The sequence below is a fragment of the Hyperolius riggenbachi genome, chromosome 6 (genome assembly GCF_040937935.1).
Source record: "Hyperolius riggenbachi isolate aHypRig1 chromosome 6, aHypRig1.pri, whole genome shotgun sequence".
Classification (NCBI taxonomy): domain Eukaryota; kingdom Metazoa; phylum Chordata; class Amphibia; order Anura; family Hyperoliidae; genus Hyperolius; species Hyperolius riggenbachi.
The window spans coordinates 203,500,764-203,523,094 of record NC_090651.1 but is presented as its reverse complement, the minus strand read 5'-3'; the positions used below and the strand labels follow the sequence as shown (position 1 = coordinate 203,523,094).

At 45.0% G+C, this 22,331-nt stretch overlaps 1 protein-coding gene across 3 annotated transcripts in view; it reads right to left on the bottom strand.

Annotated features, from left to right (window-relative positions):
• Positions 1-17: 17 nt before the first annotated feature.
• Positions 18-22,331, bottom strand: part of FOXRED1 (FAD dependent oxidoreductase domain containing 1) — a 176,671-nt gene continuing 154,357 nt past the window's right edge. For 2 of the 3 annotated variants that reach the window (XM_068240320.1, XM_068240322.1), the window contains 3 exons: positions 15,116-15,220; positions 12,913-13,186; positions 18-2,609 (listed from right to left, as the gene is read on the bottom strand). In XM_068240320.1, coding sequence (XP_068096421.1) covers positions 12,932-13,186; positions 15,116-15,220 — 360 coding nt within the window. In that variant the 3' untranslated portion in view covers positions 18-2,609; positions 12,913-12,931. The remainder of the gene's footprint in view (positions 2,610-12,912; positions 13,187-15,115; positions 15,221-22,331) is intronic. The other variant, XM_068240321.1, reaches the window with a different exon arrangement.

Here is a 22,331-nt window from a genome sequence, read left to right as displayed (position 1 = left end):
TTTGGGGGGGGGGGGGGGGGGGGATCACTATAGGCCTATACAAAGGTTTAAATTGTGACATGCTCACACTGATGTATCTTACCGGGAAAAAAAATGCAGAAGACACACATATTTTTTTTCAAATATTTTATTAATATCCCCATTGCAATCAAACTTTTTTTGTAATTTTATCTTTTTTTTTTTCAAATTCATTTGAGCTCTTATTTTGTGTTCTTTATTTGTAATAATTTTGCTAGATTGAAATATCTATGTCCACATTCACCTCATTTCTGCGGTCAACCAATAGAGAATCTTGCAGCTGGCATAATGAACTTCGCGACGAGTATCTCATTGGTCTCAGAGAATCGTTGGCAGGAAATTTTAGGGCCCGTTCAGACTGCAAAATGCGGACGGCCACGCATGCGGACTGCAACGCGTACGAATGCACGCCATCCGCGTTCGTATGCGTTGCGTGGCTGATCCCATCACTGAAAAGTGAATGGGACAGCCGCACGTTTTTGTAAAATCTGCGTGCAGCATGCATTCCTGGACCGCACAGGTCCGGAACGCATGCAGTGTGAACATCAGACATTGCACTCTATGCAATGTCTGATGTCCTGCGTGTCGGCCACCTGCACGCGTTTCCAAAACGCGGCTGGAAACGCGTGCAGTGTGAACGGGCTCTTAAATATCCCTGCTCTAAGGTTTCCTGAAAGTCGATAGTGGGAAGGTGATGAGTGTGGACAGTGGATTTTCAGTCCGCATAGATTAAAACATTTGTTTAACATCATCTCCCATTATGAACTGTGTATTTTTACTTAAAGAGGAACTGTTGCGAAAATCTTAAAATTTAACACACATACAAATAAGTAAGTTTCCTTCAGCGTAAAATGCTGTCACTTACAGTATGTAGTAGAAATCTGACATTACCGACAGGTTTTGGGTTAATCCATCTTTTCATGGGGGATTCTCAGCTTTGCCTTTATTCTTTATGAAGACATTCCCTGAAAAAAAGATTTGTACAAAGATGCTGGCCAGCCTCCCTGCACACTTTTGTCAGTTTGATGGAGCAACTGTGATTTTCTAAGTGCTTTAAAAAATAAGGAAAACCCTAAGTACTCCCCATTAGAAGATGGGCTAGTTCAAAATCTGTCAGATTTCTACTACTTACTGTAAGTGACAGCAACATGAGAGAAAAGTAATTTTATGGCTCATTTTACTCTGGAAGAAACGTATTTCTTCTTTGTATATGTTTACATGCATTTTTAAATTTTAAGATTCTCAGAGTTCCTTTAAAAGAATTTTTGTATTAAATGTGTTTTTTTTCACTGCTGTTATAATTCAGTCCTCTTATTAAACGGTCTGAAAAAACAAAAACCAATTTACTTATTTACCTGGATGGTGGTGTTAAACTGTCATCACCTTATTAATGGAATGACCAGATGGTACAACAGGCCACTCCCACATCTACCCAAAAGGAAGCAAAAGAGCCCTTTGTGGCTGAAAATTGGGTCGGATGCCATTTCAGTGTGTGGGTAGACCCAATGATGAAAACCATAAGAGTTGGTAAGCTTTGCAGAGAAGCCACATGCTTGTTGGCCTTTGTTCTTCTGGACCCAGCTATGTAGCTGGACTGGAGCTTAAAGTTCATTTCCTAGGATGACTCTTTTATTGCTGTTAATTTTAAGCCTGAATTTTGGTATATTGTGCATGCATATTAAAAAAATGCAGGTATAGTAAATCCTTATATGAAGCAGATCACTCCTGTTGTGCATCATCAAGGGCAGGATGAGATTGGAGTTTCTGATTCCAAACGCTGAGGCCTGGTGCACACCAAAAACCGCTAGCAGATCCGCAAAATGCTAGCAGATTTTGAAACGCTTTTTGTTATTTTCTGTAGAGTTTCAGCTAGCATTTTGCAGTTTTGTGAAGTGTTTTTGGTGTAGTAGATTTCAGATATTGTTACAGTAAAGCTGTTACTGAACAGCTTCTGTAACAAAAATGCCTGCAAAACCGCTCTGAACTGCAGTTTTTCAGAGCAGTTTGCGTTTTTCCTATACTTAACAGAGGCAGAAACGCATCCACAATCCAAAAAAATGCCTTACCCTGGGAGTATGCGTTTCTGCAAAACGCCTCCCGCTCTGGTGTGCACCACCCCATTGAGATATATTGACCAAGCAGATCCGCAGCCGCAAGCGGCTGCAGAAACGCTGAAAAGGCTGCTCGGTGTGCACCAGCCCTTAGTAAATTTTTCCAACAATACAGTTCTCCATTGAATGGAAATGATATTCTTCATAGTGTCACTTTTATTTATTAAAATAAAATATACTGTTGCTAAATAATGTTTCCAAAGATACATAATACTTGTAAAAAGTGTGTAAACTGGGTACAGTCCCTTTTTTTTAATAATTATTATTCGATAAATTAATTAAAATGATTTTTGAAAGTGACCCATTATCTCTTCTGTACAAGTATGTGGTGAAAACTACATTCAGATGCTGACTGTACATTCTTGTGTCCATAACATTTTCTGTAGAGAACTTCTGAGGCCATGTGTTTATTTATTTATTTATTTTTTTCCTGGATGCATAAATGAATCATCTTTTTTCCTCTGATAATGAGTTTGCATTCTGTAGGGATAAGAAAGCAGAAGCTAATCAACAGATCACAATTGGCAGGACAATTCTAGCTTTTTCATTTGTGGTCTTCCTCCTTTTTTTTTTTTTTTTTTTATAATTTTAAAGGAAATTACCGTCATTAATTTGCAATATATACAGTGCATTGGAAAATAGTTACAGCACATTACTTTTTCCACATGTTATGTTACAGACTTATTCTAAAATGAATTCATTTTTTTCCTCAGATTTCTACACAACAGATTTTTGCAAATGTTATAAAAAAAAAAGAGAAGGCTTGTGTACATAAGTATTCGCAGCCTTTACCATGAAGCTCAAATTTAAGCTCAAATGCATCCTATTGAGCCTGATCATACTTAAAATGTTTCTGCAGAGATGCAGATAATTCTAGTTTGCTTGCAAATTTCATGTAAATTGTATACAACTTGGAAAATTGACAAAGTACTGTAATTTTTTGGACTATAAGACTCACTTATTCTCCTCCAAAAGTGGGGTGGAAAAAGTAGTCCAAATGTAGGGAGTTCCTGACTTGTGAACACCTGCCAATTCGAACCTGCCACAATATGTCAGGAAATACCTGTACTGTTAAGAAAAAGTGGGGGGAAGGCTGTGCATCCCTAAACACATGCTGCAATTGAATGGTTAATCGCATAGGCATACACCGCCTCTATTAGACTGAAAAATGCATGCCCTGCATCCAAAACAAGTGCTAATATTTATTACACTGTACTGTGCCCATGCAAAGGACACAGTGGGACAAATGGAGGGCACAAAGGGTATAGAGGAGACAAGAGGTACAAGGGGGTATAACCCACAAGATGCTCCTTCACCATGGAAGCACCAGATATGTTTTTGTCTTCTAAACCTAGGTACGTCTTATGGACAGGTCACAGGGGCGTAACTAGAAATCACAGGGCCCCCCTGCAAAACTTTGGATGGGGCCCCGCAGGTGTCGTTGCTGGAGGGGGGAGTGCTGATGGCAGCCCGAGGTGAGGGAGGGGGAATCCGACCCCCCTCCCTGCTGCTGTATGTGCCTGCTGCTCCACCTTCCTGCATGGCAGGGGCGTATCTGGGTAATATAGAGCCAATGGCAAACACCCCGGTCAGAGGCTCCCCTGTAAAAACTGTACCCTTTCTCATGCACATTTGTTATAGTGGTCTGTGTTTTTGTCAGTCTTCTTATTCCCTCTCTGTACTCTGTCAGCTTTGCATAAATAAATACATCTTATTAATAATATGGTAGAGCATAAGACTATGATTATGGCAGGATTAGATTGTGAGCTCCTCCGAGGACAGTCAGTGACATGACTATGTACTCTGCCAATGTATTTATGTAGCACTAACATCTTGTGCAGCACTTTACAGAGGGTGAAATCCCCCTGTGGGAGTCAAAGTGCAGCCAAAAGACTGCAATAACAGACGGGGTCACACAGACAGCAAAAAAACACGGGGGGGGGGGGGGGGAGGGTTACACAGACAGCAATAACAGACAGGGGGAGGGGGCACACAGACAGCAATAACAGACGGGGGTTACACAGACAGCAACAACAGACAGGGGGTCACACAGCAATAACGGGGGGGGGGGTAACAGCAATTGCTGACGGGGTCATACCGCAATAACAGCCAGTGAGGCTCACATTGCAGGGCAGCCTGTCACACTACACATGCCTCATAGTGCAGCTGAACAGACGCTGCCTGCAGCGTCTGTGCTCCATATACAGCTCCCTTCCTCCTGTGCAGACCTTATCGACATACCTTTCATGTCACACTAATGTTTATACTCCCCATCCTACAGAGTCTGAGGGAAAGGATCCATCCAAATTGCCAAGTCTTCACTCTCCTGCAGTTCCAGCCCCACTGTCCTCAGCGTGCTTCCCCCCCCCCCCCCCCCCTCTCTGCAGAGGCTTCAGAGCTCAGTGCACTCTTGCCTAGAGCTCCCCTAGTGGCGCCTCCACTCTAATCTTCTCTGGGACAGAAAGAGCAGCTGTTACTGTGTCTCTGTTATAGGGACACTTCCCAGGTGGCTACAGCTGCACAACATGGGTGCAGGCATGGCATCTACACCCCTCTACATAAGCCACTGCTGTGCTGTCACCTCCTGCACCTAAGCATGGAGCCAGGGGCCCCCTCAGGCTTCTCCTCCTAAGGGCCCCCCTGCAGCTGCATCCCTTGCAGGGGCTATTGTTATGCCCCTGGGTCAGGAGCATCTTACAGTCTGAAAAATGCGGGTCAACGTGATTTGGACCAGTTCTAAGCTGCATACAGTTTACATCTGACCGAGTATCTCTACTGACAATTGATCCTTCTGAACTTGATTTGGTTCAGTTTCAAGTCAGTGGACATTTGTAGAGGAAAGTCTGAATTTAGGATAGAAACACACTAAGAAAATGCTAGTGTTTTTGCCGTTAAAGAATAACTGTCAAAGTTAAATTCTAAATGCCACATTTCTAGGAATTACTAGCAAACAACAATACAAAGGCTTTTTTTTCATTTCTTATGTGCAGAAAATATGACATTTACAGAGAACAGTCTTCACGGTGAGTATTACTATGAAGAACTCTATCCAGCTGAGAGAAACAGTCCTTACTGGCAGTAATCCTGTGATTTAAATGTCTTAAGTGACAGAAAGCAGAAATATAGCATTCAGGGCTGGATTTGTACTTTTTGCCGCCCAAGGCCAACTATTGCCAGCCGCCCCATGAGCATCCAACTTGGGTGACTATCAGATCTTTTGTTATGGAGCAGATAAAAATGGCGTGGCACTAGTGCCTATAAAAATGAACACGCCATAGGTGGCAATATTACAAGCCATAATTAGCAGTGATGAGGCTAAATAATGGTGGACGATAAATAGCGGGCGCTATCTATCCTGCAGCATAATTTTACCTTCTTGATGCTAATTGCAGCTTTTACTATAGCCATCTTTGATGGCAGAGAGTAGGTAAAGGCAGGGGGGGGGGTTAGTGTTAGGCAGCAGGGGTGGAGTAGTCCAGAGTTAGGCAACGGGAGGGGGGGGGGGAAACCCGATCACCAGGACCAGGTAATGTATGAGAGTTGCCGGTAATGACATCTTGTTACTAAGGTTATTTAACATTTTAGGAGATTTCTAAAATGTTAAATAACCGGTGTGGCAAGATATCATTATTGGCATCACCCTGCGTCATTTTTTTGGGGGCGCTTTTAAATGTACCGTTTTGTTAAGGCCACTGTGAGCCTGCAGCCTACGCTCCATCCCCACAGTGGCCTTCTGCCCTCACTTCCCCCCTCACGAAACATGCCTTAAAGGGATCCTTACAAAATATCAATTGTCTGACAGTAATGCATGCTGCAGTCACACAACTTCAGCAAACATATAGTGAAGAGAAATGGGAGTTAAGCTATGTAACCACATTGTGATTGTTTAAACTATTTTTCCAGAGACTACTTTTTCTGCGCAACAATCGATCATTTCTGTGATCTCGCGTCGTGGGTAGGTGTGCTCGTTTAGGTAAAATAATGCCTTGTGACGCACGGTGATAACGACACTTGCTGCGGATCTTTAAAGGGACCCAGAGATAAACCTAACATGGGAAAATGAAAAAGATGTTATACATACCTGGGGCTTCCTCCACCCCCATATGCTCTGATCGATCCCACGCCGCAGTCCTCCGTTACCTGCATCTACGAGAACCGGGTCCCGTCACTGACGTCATCGGAGCCAGCTACGCAGGAGAAGTGCGCCCTCTACATATCTCTCCAGCGGCTGCTGCGGAGATACTCAAACAGCGCACTTCCCTTATGCTTAGACTGGCTCCGACTGACGGAACGGGGACCCGGTTCTCGTATCTGTAGGCAGTGGAGGATGGAGGTGTGGGATTGATGAACGCGTATGGGGCTGGAGGAAGCCCCAGGTATATATAACATCTTTATTTCATCTATGGTTCCCCTTAAAGGGAACCAGAGATGAACGTTTAACACAAAATAAACATATTAGTTGATAGCTTGTAAAGAATAAATGCTCTACCTGATAATTTTGCCGCTCTGGTGTGCCTTTTTTAGTGTTTTTAATCCATTATTGCTCCAGGAAAAATCAAATATGGCCGCCGGCTCATATCCCTTCTCCTTCCGGGTTATATGAGTTGTTCTGGATGTGCTGTCTAGGCTATATGAGACTATGCTGCTATCTAGGCTTATGCAGCCTTTCATCTGTGTGCTTTCATTTTGGTATGATCTGCCTGTAGGAAGTGTCACTGATAATAACTGCAGTTTCATTCCTATGAGAATCTAGTGCACACAGAGCACACAGGGATCATATTACAGCCACAGGGCTTCTCTCTCAGGAGCAGCAGCCCCTCCCAGTCATCACAGCTCTCAGTATGCAAAGCAGAAGATCTAAGCCAGGAGGGGGAAGGCTTGGGCTTGAAAGGACTCCACAGAAGAGTGACTCAGCTATAATGATTCCAGGTCAAACCTCGACTGAATAGTCGATGGATTCTTATCACAGTTGCTAATAGACTAATTAAGCAGATAACAATGAAACTAAAAGCAGGGTAGGTGTTTACTGTCATGTTCCCACTGATAAATGTAATAAAAATACATGAGGGTGCTTCATCTCTGGTTCTCTTTAAGATCCCTGACGTCTCCCGTGCAAACTTTTGAACTCTTGTTGACGCCTTTTGTGTGAAGGCACGTGTTCCCTTGGGCAGGAAGATGAATCGAGGAATGCTTGTTCGCCAGGCCAAATTGCTGAGCGTTCCCTGATCCATCTAGTAGTTAGGATGGTTGAACTTGATGGACGTAGTTGTTTTTTTCAACCAAAATAACTATGTAACTATGTATGCGGCTTAACACCTGGTCTATGTGTTATACATATACCCTAACAATATCTGAGGCAGAGATCAAGCAGAACAACAGCTTCTAAGAACACAAGAGACAGACCTCTGCCCCAAGTCCCCAGCATCTTCTCTCCCTCCTTTTTCCTTCATGTCCCCCCTCTCAGCATTCCAGCAAAGGCAGTCCAAAACCAATACACATACCTATCCACACAGAAGCAGCCAGTACTAGTGTCCTTCCCAGAGTGTCCCCGACTCCCTGTCAGCAGCAGCTGTAGTTGAGCCTGGCGATGCACATCTCCTCTGATCTCCTCCACGTGAAGCTTCAGGGGGCGGGTAGGAGAACGACGTTACAGCCAGCCAGCTTGGATTAAGACTGGAGGCAGCAGCCAGCATGGATGCTGCTCTGCACGTCTGGGCGTGCTATTACTGGCTGATTGCCCGTGCCCATGACCCAGGAGGAAGAAATCAGCAGTGCAGTTAGACCATGTTCTGGACTGTGCGTGCAGGGAGTGGACCATCCCGGGATTTCAAGGCTGAGGCTGCTCTGTGTCCCCACACTGTCTTCTTTTAGTAATTGCCGTGCTCTGCCGTCACGAGATCTTTCATCTCCTCCAGCCACGTGTTTTTACATATATTGCAGTGCCAGCATGTAAGTCATATTCCTGCCCGGGGACGCCCGCTGGCTGCTGCTATCTGCAAACTAATGCAGGGCGGCAGTGGACCAAGTCTGACTGTCTCCTGCTGATACTTGCGTGTGAGTCAGAGTACAATGCGCAGCTGGCAGTACGCATGACTAATTAGCGCGGCAGGGCGCTTTGATCCTGCTCACTGCCCTTTAGCCGCCCTATAAAAGCCTGAATTTTTGGCCGCCCTAGGCCATGGCCTAGGTTGGCCTTGGCAGAAATCCGGCCATGGCTGGCAGTACGCATGACTAATTAGCGCGGCCGGGCACTTTGATCCTGCTCACTGCCCTTTAGCGGCCCTATAAAAGCCTGAATTTTTGGCCGCCCTAGGCCATGGCCTAGGTTGGCCTTGGCAGAAATCCGGCCCTGATAGCATTAGGTGTGTAAATAACTCAGCTGCAGCTCTGAGTGCCTTGTTCCAGTGTCTCAGCTTCATGCAAAGTAAACAGTCAGAAGATTACAGCCAGGAATGTGTTCATTCTGAATGGTGGGTGTAAATATCCAAGAACAGTCCTTCTCTTTAGATCCTTTCTGTGTAGTTGAAAAATCATCCTGATACTGACAGAGAATCAGGATGATTCTTAATTTGCCTCCTAGTGGAGGAATGGGGAGCCCCAGCAGGACATTCAAAGATGCTCCTGCTGGGGCTCCCAGAGATGGCTGGTGCACACCAGAGCAGTTCTGAAGCATCTTTTAAAAACGCTTGCAGGGAGGAAACCGCTTAGCTAATGAAAGTGAATGGGACGGTGCACACCAGAGCAGCTCGTTTTTTCCACAAACACAAACTCGAGCTGCAGCATTTTTCAGATTAGAAGTATAGGAAAGTGGAAAAATGCTAGACCAGAGAGGTTTTCCAGGCATTTCTGTTACAGAAGCTGTTCAGTAACAGCTTTACTGTAACAATATTTGTAATCTGCTACACAAAAACGCTCCAAAAAACGCTACGTATGTTTAGTTAACGTCTCTAAACATGCATAGAATCACTCTGAAATCTGCTTCAAAAACTTCTAGCATTTTGCAGATCTGCTAGAGGTTTTTGGTGTGCACTGGGCTAAGAAGAGGATGGTGGTGGAGATCAAATCAGGTCTGGCGGTCAGCAACTAATGTTAGGCGAACAGAACACCCTGCAATCAAGTTTTAAAGGAGAAGAAATAATAATAATTAAAAAAAAAAAAAAGAATTAGAGGGGAAGAAAGAAATGACAGATGAATTAAAGGAGGAGGAGGAAGAAAGACATGGTAGATGAAAAACCGAAGAATTAGGGCCGATTTCACAGGCAGTTGAACTGTGTGCTCAGCAAGTAGTTACCAGGCAGCAGCAAGCAGTTGTGAAAGTTCAACAGTCTTTTCACTGCCTATCAACTTTTTTTTTTTTTTAAATCGTAATAAAGCTTTTATTTTTGTTTTTTACTTTTATACATTAAATCGGTATAGGGTCAAATTTGACACTCTATTTAGCTGGAAGGGGCAGGATATCTGGGGGTCCCATTATTAAAGGGATCTCCCAAATTTTGCATAAGCCCCCCCCTCTCCTCCTGGGCACAGGAGGTGGGAAGAACCCCATGATATGGACAAGAGCTAGTAGGAAAGGCCGATTCCTTGACACCCCTCTCTTACTGCGCCTCCCCATATCACGGACCATGTGGGCTGGTGTGGCTAACATGACCAAGCCCCACGCAGGTTGAATAAGCCATTCTGGCTCTACACACCCTGCGTGTGTGTGTGTGTGTGTGTGTGTGTGTGTGTGTGTGTGTGTGTGTGTGTGTGTGTGTGTGTGTGTGTGTGTGTGTGTGTGTGTGTGTGTGTGTGTGTGTGTGTGTGTGTGTGTGTGTGTGTGTGTGTGTGTGTGTGTGTGTGTGTGTGTGTGTGTGTGTGTGTGTGTGTGTGTGTGTGTGTGTGTGTGTGTGTGTGTGTGTGTGTGTGTGTGTGTGTGTATATATATATATAGAGGCTGTGCAAATTTTTTTTCCATTTTAACAAAAACAATGTAGTCCCTCTTTTCAGAATGTTAACCACTTGAGGACCCACCCTTTACCCCCCCTTAAGGACCAGCGCTGGTTTGATTGATCTGTGCTGGGTGGGCTCTGCAGCCCCCAGCACAGATCAGGGTGCAGGCAGGGAGATCAGATTGCCCCCCTTTTTTCCCCCCTATGGGGATGATGTGCTGGGGGGGTCTGATCTCTCCTGCCTGCTGTGGGTGGCGGGGGGGGGCACCTCAAAGCCCCCCTCCGCGGCGAAATTCCCCCCTCCCTCTCCTACCTGCTGCCTCCCCCGGTGATCGGGGCTGCACAGGACGGCTATCCGTCCTGTGCAGCCAGTGACAGGACGTCCCCTGTCACATGGCGGCGATCCCCGGCCGCTGATTGGCCGGGGATCGCCGATCTGCCTTACGGCGCTGCTGCGCAGCAGCGCCGTACAAATGTAAACAAAGCGGATTGTTTCCGCTTGTGTTTACATCTAGCCTGCGAGCCGCCATCGGCGGCCCGCAGGCTATTTACGGAGCCCCCCGCCGTGATTTGACAGGAAGCAGCCGCTCGTACGAGCGGCTGCTTCCTGATTAATTAGGCTGCAGCTGGCGACGCAGTACTGCGTCGCTGGTCCTGCAGCTGCCACTTTGCCGACGCACGTTATGAGTGTGCGGTCGGCAAGTGGTTAAACAAAAGTTTGCTTTCTTAAAAGGACACTTATGCCAAATAAAAAAAAAAAAAAAAAAAAAAGAGTTTGACTCACCTGGAGCTTCTACCAGGCCCCTGAAGCTGTGCGGTGCCCACGTAGACTCGCTCCGATGCTCCTGGACCCGCCAGCAGCCACTTCCGGTTTTGGCGACAGGCCGGGAGCGCGAGTGATTCTTCATGTTCCTGGCCGTAATAGCGCCCTCTATGCTGTTATAGCATATAACATATAACAGCATAGAGGGCACTATTACGGCCAGGAACGCGAACACGTGTGCACCGGACAGCTTCAGGAGGCTGGTAGCCCCAGGTGAGTAAAACTCTTTAATTTAGCTTAAGTGACCCTTTAAAACAAAGTATTTGCGATAATTCAAGTTGAGTGAGCTCCGAGATGTCTCCCAGTGCATCACTGCTGAATATATGCAAATTAACCATTGTTGACCTTAGAAGTTAATTAGCCCCTTGTCACCCGAGCAGGCTGGTATAGCCTGCGTAAGACTCTGCCATACTAGCCCACGTGGTCCATGATGTGGTGGGGGGAGACAAAACCTTTCACTCTCCTACAAATCATGGCCAAGTGGCTGTTACCCACCTCCAGTGCCCAGGAGGAGGGACGCATACGTTCTTTTACAGAATCTGTGAGTCCCCTTTAACCCTTTCGGGACCGGCCGCCTAACCCCCCTTCAGAACCAGGCAGTTTTGCAGAAGGGGGTCATGTTTGGGGGGGGGGGGTCAGGCAGCCGGGTCCCTGCAGGATCTGGCTGGGTAGTGTCCCCCAATGGTGGCCAGGTGTCCCCCCTATGTGCAGCAGCCTTCATTTACCTTTCAGGCTCCAGTGACGAGCTGCAGCGGATCCCTCCACTCCGGCCGGCATCTCAGCTCCTACTGCCGCTTAGTTCCGGGTCGTGGCTTGATGACGACATAAAGCAGAGACCCGGTGCTAACGTCAGAAGGAGCAGAGATGTCGGTAAGAGCGGTGGGGGGTGCCGATCGTCGCGGGAACAGCAGGGAGGTGAGTGGATCCTCTTCTTTCCCCCCTACCGCCACAGCTGTCAAATTGATCACTACAATCCGACGGCGATCATAGTGTACACGTGATCAACAGCCATACGCGATGGCTGCTGATCACTGAGGGGATATGCCAGCTGTCATATGACAGCTTAATCTCCCCTCTCGGGTGCGCACGATCGCGTCGGGGCGGTCCGTTAGCACGGACGTTGAATCAACTTCCGGTCAGAACAGTAGCACCACCTGCTGGACGTTGATTCAACGTACTTGGTCCCCAAAAGGTTAATAAGGGAGCCCCCCAGAGGTCCTGCCCCTTTCAGGTAAATAGGTATAGAGGGTCAAATTTGGCCCTATACCTATTTAAAGTATAATTATATATAATGTATAAGTAAAAAAAAAAACAAAAAAAAAAACTTTATTAGGATAAAACAAAAATTATTTAATTGATTTCTCATTTGTCACCTTTTCTTCCTCCCTGAATTCATCTGTTACTTCTATCTTCTTTTCCTTCGTGCTAAACATTCCATTGCTTCTTCTGCTGGCTCTCTGGCTATAATGTTCACGGAGCCCCGGCAAAGCATCTTTGAGCTTTTACACCTGCTCTGATTAGTAGAAAAGTTTATGCCTATGTTTGATGGGAAGCATCGCTTCCTGGGGGGTGCTGGTTGCACCCGAGGCGGCGTAGGGGAACAGATGGGACACAGAGGCATGCTCCCTGTTCCATGACCTGCCTGCATGTCACCCACGCGCTGCCACCCCCTAAAATTGCAAACATGCAGCTTGTTGGCAATCTCAAGGGGAAGGGGCGTGCCTTGCAGGAAAGGAACTCCTCAAACGCCCACTGGGGGCATTCATAATATCCCTTTCCCAGCTGCCACGGGCAGTTCTGCGTCACCCCTGCACTCTGCTCTGTGATGAGACACAGAGCTTGCAATGTCGTGACCCCAGGGGTCACGGAAAATGAAAGTGTAGGATTGCTGGCCAAAGGAGCGGTGGGAATTGAAGCTACCTGACCCGGCTAACCCCCCAGATCAGGTAGCATGTTTTTTTTTTATTTTTTTACTAACATTCCCACCTCAGATTCGCTGTAAATCCTTATGTCACCAGGCAGTGCAGTGTACCTTTTGTCAGTTGCTTACATCATACAATATTCCTTTCCAAAACTGGCTTGTCCACAATGAAGCGCTCAAAACCAAATGACTGTAGATTCAAAGTCTGGAAGCCACTCTCATAAAGCAGCTCGGCCACTGCTCGCCCTACGGCAGGAGACTGCTGCAAGCCATGCCCGCTAAACCCACATGCAAAATACATGTTCTGAACCAGTGGGTGGGTTCCAATCACTCCATTTTGGTCATAAGTGTTGTAATCATAAAATCCTGCCCAAGCAGATTTCACCTAAAAAAAAAAAAAAGTGATAAGAACAATGGCAAGGACATATTAGGATTTCATTAATAATAAATAGGTATGATCAATACATTGCATTTCTGTCTGATTAGATGCAGTAGCTGCTGATTTGGATTGGACCAGTTTCAATCCGCATACAAATTAAAACAAAATCTGCATCAAGTCATAAATATTAGTATCTAATTGATTACTTTGAATCTGTTGCAAAGTTGATGACTACACATAATTTATAGATGTCGCAAGAACAGAGGTGTGACGGTGAGTGTGTATCAATAAATACACATCAGAGTTTCTGCAAAAGAGGTTCTGCTACATACGTTTTGGTCCTGTTCAATGTTGTCACGTTTTTGGGATAAAGTTTATAGGCTTTTGCAATCCCTATTTCATAAACAGGTATGGAGGGACCCATTGTCTGCTCTACTTCACTTTAAAATCTGTCTATAAAATCTGGAAACCCTGGAAAGATTATCTGGCTGCCACTGCTAGTGAATAATACCCAGAGTTGGTTGTGTTGAGTCTGGAACAGTGGGTTTCCCTGTTTTGGGTCTGTCTTTTCTTTGACTTTTCTTCTCTTTCTTTCCTTTTCTTTCCTTCCGTTTTCTTCTTTCTCAGTATGGGGGGTGGGAGGGTTTAGAGGTCTTTGCTGGAGGCTTGCCAGCCATTATGGGTCTGAAGGCCTCTTGGTTTTATGGGAGTAGTTATTCTCTCTCTGTTCTTTTAGAACAGTTCATTGTGTATAGTATAGTATAGTGTGTTTAGTGTTGGCGTTATCTGTGTTTTTGTGATTCAAATTCATAATGTACTGTTTCAGTTGTGACCAGGGATAAAATCTTGAAGGTCTATCCTAGATATATTTTAACATTCAGAGATCTGAAATATTAATAAATGCAATCAGAATGTTTATAGGTTTGAGTAGAGCCACAACTCCTGTAAGCAGGGGCGTAATAATAGGGGATGCAGCCTGTGTTCCTCTAAGTGTCTGACACTACTTCCTGTTAAAACAGGAAGTAGCATTAAGCACTTACAGATAGACTTTCACGGTGGATGGAGGTATGTGTTCAGTTGCCGCCCGCTGCTACTGATAATTGCAGGAGGGGAGCGCTGAGAGAAGAGCCCGAGGGGGTGGGGGGGGGGGGGGGACGACACTGTCCTTCCTCCCCGCCAATGTGCAGCCACGCTTACATCTCATGTTGCGCTCCCTCCTGCCCCCCAGGAGGACGGTGATTTTTTTTGCAGGGGGGTCTGGGGATTTCTAGTTACGCCCCTGCCTGTATGGCCTCTCTCCATGTCTGTACATCTGTTAAGCCAGGAAGCCCAGATCTGGCCATACCCCCTAAATTATTTTTAAAGTTAATGTTATATTTTCGGTATTGCAAACAAACCTCTATGAAAATAAACTCTCTGGATAGGGGAGGATATTTCCAATATTTAGCTTAAAGGGCCTTACGCATTCTATTACAAAATTATTTTATGAATCAAATCCAAAAGCTACCAATTGCTGGTTTTCCAAAGAGCACTAAAGGATCTTGCACTAATGACTGCATAATATACCTGAGATAAGGCTTTGGTCTGGATAGGAAGATTTTTATTCTGCACACAGGGAACTTCCTGTCATAAATCTCTAAGGATCAACCACTCCAAAACAGTCTGCATACATGTTGAATAAGTTTGGCTCTGCAATGTTAACAAGTTGGCACATCCTTGCATTTCAGCAGTTCTGGATGTCTGTTTAGCTATTAGGAACAACAAAGGGATGATTTACATATTCAGCATTGATGCACTGTGGGGTACCTGAAGTGCTCACTCCAACCTGGATAATGCCAAATACCTTATTTTAGAAATTCTGCTTTAAATTTCCTTAGCATAACTTAAGCACAGGAGGTAAACAAGGTACATATTTATGCATTGTGCTATACTCACTTTTAGTGACTCAAAGACGGGAACTCTGTGAGCCAAGAGTGGCCAAACCTTCTGTTGGAAATAATCATGGTCCACATCAAGATTGCTGGTGTCTGGTTCTTCATCCTACATGGAAAAATAAAATGGTAAACTGTAAAGAGGTTAAACACTTGTAAATGGACAGTGATGCCTAAAGTCCATCTTGCAGTGACATAAATATACCATCTTAAAGTGGACCTGAAATCTTGCACAGGACAGAAGAAAACCATAAAGAAATTCCCCCTAATTTGTGTCTAATCACAAGTTGTAATTTGATCTCTGCCCATGTCACCTGACTGCCATGGCAAATAAGCTCATTTGAAAGCACAGGATGTTAACAATATGTCTGCTTCCATGAAATAGGAAGTAGAAACAGTGCAGATTTATTTCAGGATTTGTATGAGCTGTAGCAAAGAAATGTTTTTCTTTAAAGGTTATTATGCTGTTGCAGAGTAGAGGGGAGGGTCTGAGTTCAGGTCCGCTTTAATAGAAATGTAACTACTCAGATATTATCTTTATGTGTAAACTGACCCAACTTATTAACTGTTGGATTGACTTTAGCTGCGTCTTACTAGTTGTTGAAACAACCAAAAAAAGTTGTTTGCTATTGTTCAAACAACAAAAGTTGTTTGATAATTGTGCATTTACACAATTTTTTTTGAGCGCGTGTATGAGCCTTGAGGCTTTTGCAGTTAGAAATCTTGTCTTCATTTTTTTAATCACATGATGAGAAACTGAGTCCAGCAAGTTAGATGTCAGGTTCTGTGAATAGGGCTACACAGACTACATAATCCTGTTATTGAGACTGGAAGCAGAAGGCACAGCCAGCCCATACAGTGGCTTGCAAAAGTATTCGGCCCCCTTCAAGGTTTCCACATTTTGTCATATTATTGCCACAAACATGAATCAATTTTATTAGAATTCCACGTGAAAGACCAATACAAAGTGGTGTACATGTGAGAAGTGGAACGAAAATCATACATTATTCCAAACATTTTTAAAAAATAAATAACTGCAAAGTGGAGTGTGCATAAATATTCAGCCCCCTTTGGTTTGAGTGCAGTCAGTTGCCCATAGACATTGCCTATTGAGTGCTAATGACTAAATAGAGTGCACCTGTGTGTAATCAAATGTTAGTACAAATACAGCTGCTCTGTGATGGCCTCAGAGGTAGTCTAAGACAATATTGGGAGCAACAACACTATGAAGTCCAAAGAACACACCAGACAGGTCAAGGATAAAGTTATTGAGAAATTTAAAGCAGGTTTAGGCTACAAAAAGATTTCCAAAGCCTTGAACATCCCACGGAGCACTGTTCAAGCGATCATTCAGAAATAGGAGTATGGCACAACTGTAAACCTACCAAGTCAAGGCCGTCCACCTAAACTCACAGGCTGAACAAGGAGAGTGCTGATCAGAAATGCAGTCAAGAGGCACATGGCAACTCCGGACGAGCTGCAGAGGTCTACAGCTCAGGTGGGGGAATCTGTCCATAGGACAACTATTAGTCGTGTACTGCACAAAGTTGGCCTTTATGGAAGAGTGGCAAGAAGAAAGCCATTGTTAACAGAAAAACATAAGAAATCCCATTTGCAGTTTGCCACAAGCCATGTGGGGGACACAGCAAACATGTGGAAGAAAGTGCTCTGGTCAGATGAGACCAAAATGGAACTTTTTGGACAAAATGCAAAACCCTATGTGTGGCGGTAAACTAACACTGCACATCACTCTGAACACACCATCCCCACTGTCAAATATGGTAGTGGCAGCATCATGCTCTGGGGGTGCTTCTCTTCAGCAGGGACAGGGAAACTGGTCAGAGTTGATGGGAAGATGGATGAAGTCAAATACAGGGCAATCCAGTGACCAACACTGGAGCCGCTCAGGGCTGTGTCTTGTCACCATTTTTGTTTCCTCTATACACGAATAACTGCACATCCACAGCTGACTGTCAAAATCATCAAATTTGCGGACGATACCACAATTGTTGGCCTAGTCAGTGAGAACGATGAGCAGGCTTACCGCAAGGAGGTAGACAGAATCTGCAATTGGTGTAATGAGAACAGGCTAGTTCTTAACACAGCCAAAACCGTGGAGATGGTCATTGATTTCAGGAAGCGCGCCAGTAATCCCCCTCCGATATATATCGAGGGCACCGAAGTCGCTAGGGTTCCCAGCATCCGCTTCCTGGGTACAACCATCTCTGATGACCTGTCCTGGAGGGAAAACCCTACCGCAACCCAGAGGAAGGCACAGCAGAGACTCTTCTTCCTTCGCCAACTAAAGAAGTTCGGTATGGCCCACAAACTTCTGAGGTCTTTCTACAATCGAGTCAGTCCTCTGCTCATCCATCCTGGTCTGGTTCGCTAGCTGCACCGCCAGCGACAGATACAAACTCCAGAGGGTCATCAGCTCAGCGGAGAGGATCATTGGTAAACCTCTTCCCCCTCTGGATCTCATCAACAACACCAGACTGCGAAATAGAGCAATGAAAATTGTGAGTGATCCCTCTCACCCTGGCCACAGTTTCTTCAGTCGACTAAAACTGGGCCGGAGGTTCCAATCCATCCCTGCTAAGACTACTAGGCGTATGAACACTTTTTTTCCCCATGGCTGTTAGACTCTTGAACTCTGCCCATTCCACTGACCCCCCTGCAGCCACCGACCGGACTACTACTAATATCTGACTTCGGCAGCTCTGGTTTACTACCTTGCTTAAACCGGACTGGAATTATCTTCTGCTACACGCTGCTCTGTTTACTGCCTTGCTTAGGTTGGACTTGAATTATCTTTTGCTACACGCTGCTGTTCCTGCTAGACGTGCAACTGCCCTACCGCAAATGTGTATTACTCCTGTGTTTTTTTTTTTTTTTTTTGCTGCCGTACTACTCTTGTCCTGCTGTATTATTCTGTCTGTTTGTACTACTCTTTCTGTGCCAATCAATGTGCCAAATCCAATTCCGGGCATGGTCCAACCGTGCTTGGCAAAATAAACGAATTCTGATTCTGATCTTGGAAGAAAATCTCTTGGAGTCTGCAAAAGACTTGAGACTGGGGCGAAGGTTCACCTTCCAGCAGGACAACGACCTTAAACATAAAGCCGGGGCATCAATGGAATGGTTTAAAACAAAACATATCCATGTTTTAGAATGTCCCAGTCAAAGTCCAGATCTAAATCCAATCGAGAATCTGTGGCAAGATCTGAAAACTGCTGTTCACAAAAGCTGTCCATCTAATCTGACTGAGCTGGAGCTGTTTTGCAAAGATGAATGGGCAAGTATTTCAGTTTCTAGATGTGCAAAGCTGGTAGAGACATACCCCAAAAGACTGGCAGCTGTAATTGCAGCAAAAGGTGGTTCTACAAAGTATTGACTCAGGGGGCTGAATAATTATGCACACCCCACTTTGCAGGGGTTATCTTTTTTGTTAAGGTTTGGAATCATGTATGATTTTAATTCCACTTCTCACATGTACACCACTTTGTTTTGGTCTTTCACGTGGAATTCCAATAAAATTGATTCATGTTTGTGGCAGTAATATGACAAAATGTGGAAAACTTCAAGGGGGCCAAATACTTTTGCAAACCACTGTATCTAAAATCTGCAACATTGCCCGTGTGTCGGGCAGGACCTTGTGTAGGGCAGGAAGTGGGCAGTGTTTGGTCTATGTACCAGATATTTAAACAGTGAATTATTTGTTATCAACTCAGGACCTTCATACATAGAAAACTCAGGACCTTCATACACTGCAGAGGTCTAGGAAAACATTTGTGCCTGGAGTGGACTTTAAAATTAGAAATAGTCTGATCTGGAACTTCACCTCTTCTGCTGTCTGCCAACCAGTGAGAGTATTATTGCTGCCAGTCGATATGTGCTCAGTCGTTTGTGAATGTAAGAAATTCTAAATGTTAAGCCTTTAATTTTCAAAAGCTTTTATTAACCTCCTTGGCGGTATGAAAAATACCGCCAGGAGGGAGCGCAGCAGTTTTTTTTTAAATTTTTTTTTTTTAATCATGTAGCGAGCCGAGGGCTCGCTACATGATAGCCGCTGCTGAGCGGCATCCCCCCGCCCGCTTCGATCGCCTTCGGCGATCTCCGATCAGGAAATCCCGTTCATAGAACGGGATTTCCTGGAGGGCTTCCCCCGTCGCCATGGCGACGGGGCGGGATGACGTCACCGACGTCACTGACGTCGGGACGTCATTGGGAGTCCCGGGCCACCCCTCGGCGCTGCCTGGCACTGATTGGCCAGGCAGCGCTGGGGTCTGGGGGGGGGGGGGGGCCGCGCGCCGCAGCAAATAGCGGCGATCGGGCGGGGGCCGGCGGCGATCAGAGTGCTGGCGCAGCTAGCAAAGTGCTAGCTGCGTCCAGCAAAAAAAAAATTATGAAAATCGGCCCAGCAGGGCCTGAGCGGCACCCTCCGGCGGCTTACCCCGTGTCCAGCACGGGGTTACCGCTAAGGAGGTTAAAGATTGTATTGACAAATACGCTGATGTAACAGTAATATAATGAATAAGTATAACATAAAACATGTATACAAATAGATCAACATTCTACAGTAAAGTACTGTATATACTTGCGTATAAGCCTAATTTTTCACCATAAAAATGTGCTGAAGTTACCCCCTCGCCTTATATGCGAGTCAGTGGAGCAAAACAGATGGTGGAGCAGGTTTTGATAATGGCAGAGGAGTGTAAGGATTGTGCACTAGTGATCCTGCTCTTACCAGCTTGTGTCCTGCTGTGTACGTACCCTCCATCCCCTGTAATGTGGTGTACAGTGTCCCCTGGCTTGTGAAGCGGAGTGTACAAGCAACTTGTCAGCGGTGCAATGATCAGGGATTCTTCCTGTGTGGCAATCACTGTCTCATATCTTTGATGCCATCTAGTGACTTCTTGAGACAGATGTATGATTCTGGGGCACATCTGGCTATGGGGAGGGGGGCTGACTTGTACTGGGGGAACTTCTGGTGACTGTGGAGGGGGCTTTACACAAGTCAATCACTTTTTCCTGGTTTCTGAGGTAAAAGTGGGTACCTCGGCTTATATGTGAGTATATACGGGTATGCAGAATACAGTATCTAAGGTTATTAATATGCTTGGAAAAAAAAGAAAACATGCATACCATACATTAGGCATCAGTATTATGCGTAACTTCCAGTAAGTCACATATTTGGGAGTTAAAAGAAAACGTGTAGAGACCCCATCAAGGTTCACTAGCTCACATAAACCAATTAACGGTACTTTAGCAGGTCCTGTGTACCAGTGACGAGAATCCTGCTGGGTAACTGTGTTCCAAGGTATACCTTTCGGATAAATGAGGATCTAAAGTCCAACTCACATAAAATTCAGAGTGAATACTCTCAATAACCACTCCTCCTTACATTAAATGAGCTACCCCCAGAGCAGACACCATCCAACAAGGGCTGCCAAACCTTTCTGAAAATGATCCATGCAAGAAAAACAGCAAGAGCACCGTTCCTTTAAGACCCTTTATTGGCGATGCGGGTAAACGGACAAAAAGGAGGGGATAAAGAACAGCCCGACAGCTGTTTTGTGACTTGTCACCTCTTCAGACGCAATAGAACCTTCCGAAAATGATCTGAAGTGTCCGCTACCCATGCATTAAGCTGCCCACATTGCATACTGTAGTTTATTCTGTCCAGGCCTAGTGTATATTGGAGCTCTGGTTGAAGCCAGAGATGAGCTATATAGAGCTTCACCACTAATGCAATGAACTGCACCAGTTTATGTGTGGCATATTTGATCTCCAGAGTTGTAATCCCCAATAGGAACATCTTAGAGTCTTTTGTATTGGGGATTTTCAGATAAATGTTGACCATTTTAATGTAAATTGTGGTATACCATTCCCACTAGAGCAGTGATCTGCAAACTCAGCTCTCCAGCTGTTAAGGAACTACAAGTCCCACAATGCACTTGCCTTTATGAATCATGACTGTCAGACTCCCGCAATGCACTGTGGGACTTGTAGTTCCTTAACAGCTGGAGAGCCATGTTTGCAGATCACTGCACTAGAGCATTAAGACTATTTGCAAATCACATACACGCTGCATGCTGAATTTTTGATGCCTTTGCATAAAATATTGTACAAATACTGTGCCATGCATATTTTTAGTGCAATTTTACCACAATAGCCAATCAAATCATTTTCCCTGACCCAGAAAGCAAAACACAAAAATGCGCTAATAAATGCATAATGTAGATAGGAAAAAACAAAAAGAAAATTAAGTCAATCAAAATGCATTTTCCCTTATGCTGGGAATACGCGGTTCGTTTCTGCCATGCGTTTCTCCTCTCGATCGTTTTTGACACTCGATTCTGCAGTCAATTCTCTTATCTTCCGCTCGTTTTTCTTATCTTTTTCCATTCACCTCTATCAGAAATCGAGCGGCGAAAAAAATCGAAAGGGAGATCGGACATGTCGGAAATTATCTATCAAACCATCTAATCACCTAAAAAACGAACCGTTTATTCCCAGAATAAGCGATTTACAATGGAAACATGATTTAGAATATGTAATATATCCAATTTTGATTGACCAATTTGATCACTGTACATATTAATCTGTAAGGATGTACAGAGGCGCCAATAGGGTAAAAGAGACTAAAATCATTAAAACGTTCAGTAGGCGGTGGTGGACTAGCTACTTGAAACAGACACGATGCTTGTCGATTCTGGAAACAATAATTTATTCGCATATACTCCTATACATAACTGGCAACGCGTTTCACAGGCACAATCCCGCTTCATCAGGCAATATACAAGCGGAGCAATACACAGCAAGGAGCCCAATGTCAGTTTGGCACCTCTGTGACACAGTGTCACAGAGGTGCCAAACTGACATTGGACTCCTTGCTGTGTATTGCTCCGCTTGTATATTGCCTGATGAAGCAGGATTGTGCCCGTGAAACGCGTTGCCAGTTATGTATAGGAGTATATGCGAATAAATTATTGTTTCCAGAATCGACAAGCATCGCGTCTGTTTCAAGTAGCTGGTCCACCACCGCCTACTGAACGTTTTAACGATTTTAGTCTCTTTACCCTATTGGCGCCTCTGTACATCCTTACAGATCATATCATCCACCCTTGGTGGAAGGGTGAATACCCTCCTTTCCTTCTGTCTACAGAGAGCGACGTCTTAATCCTGAGTGGGGACAGGTCTAATCTCCCCACCTGCCT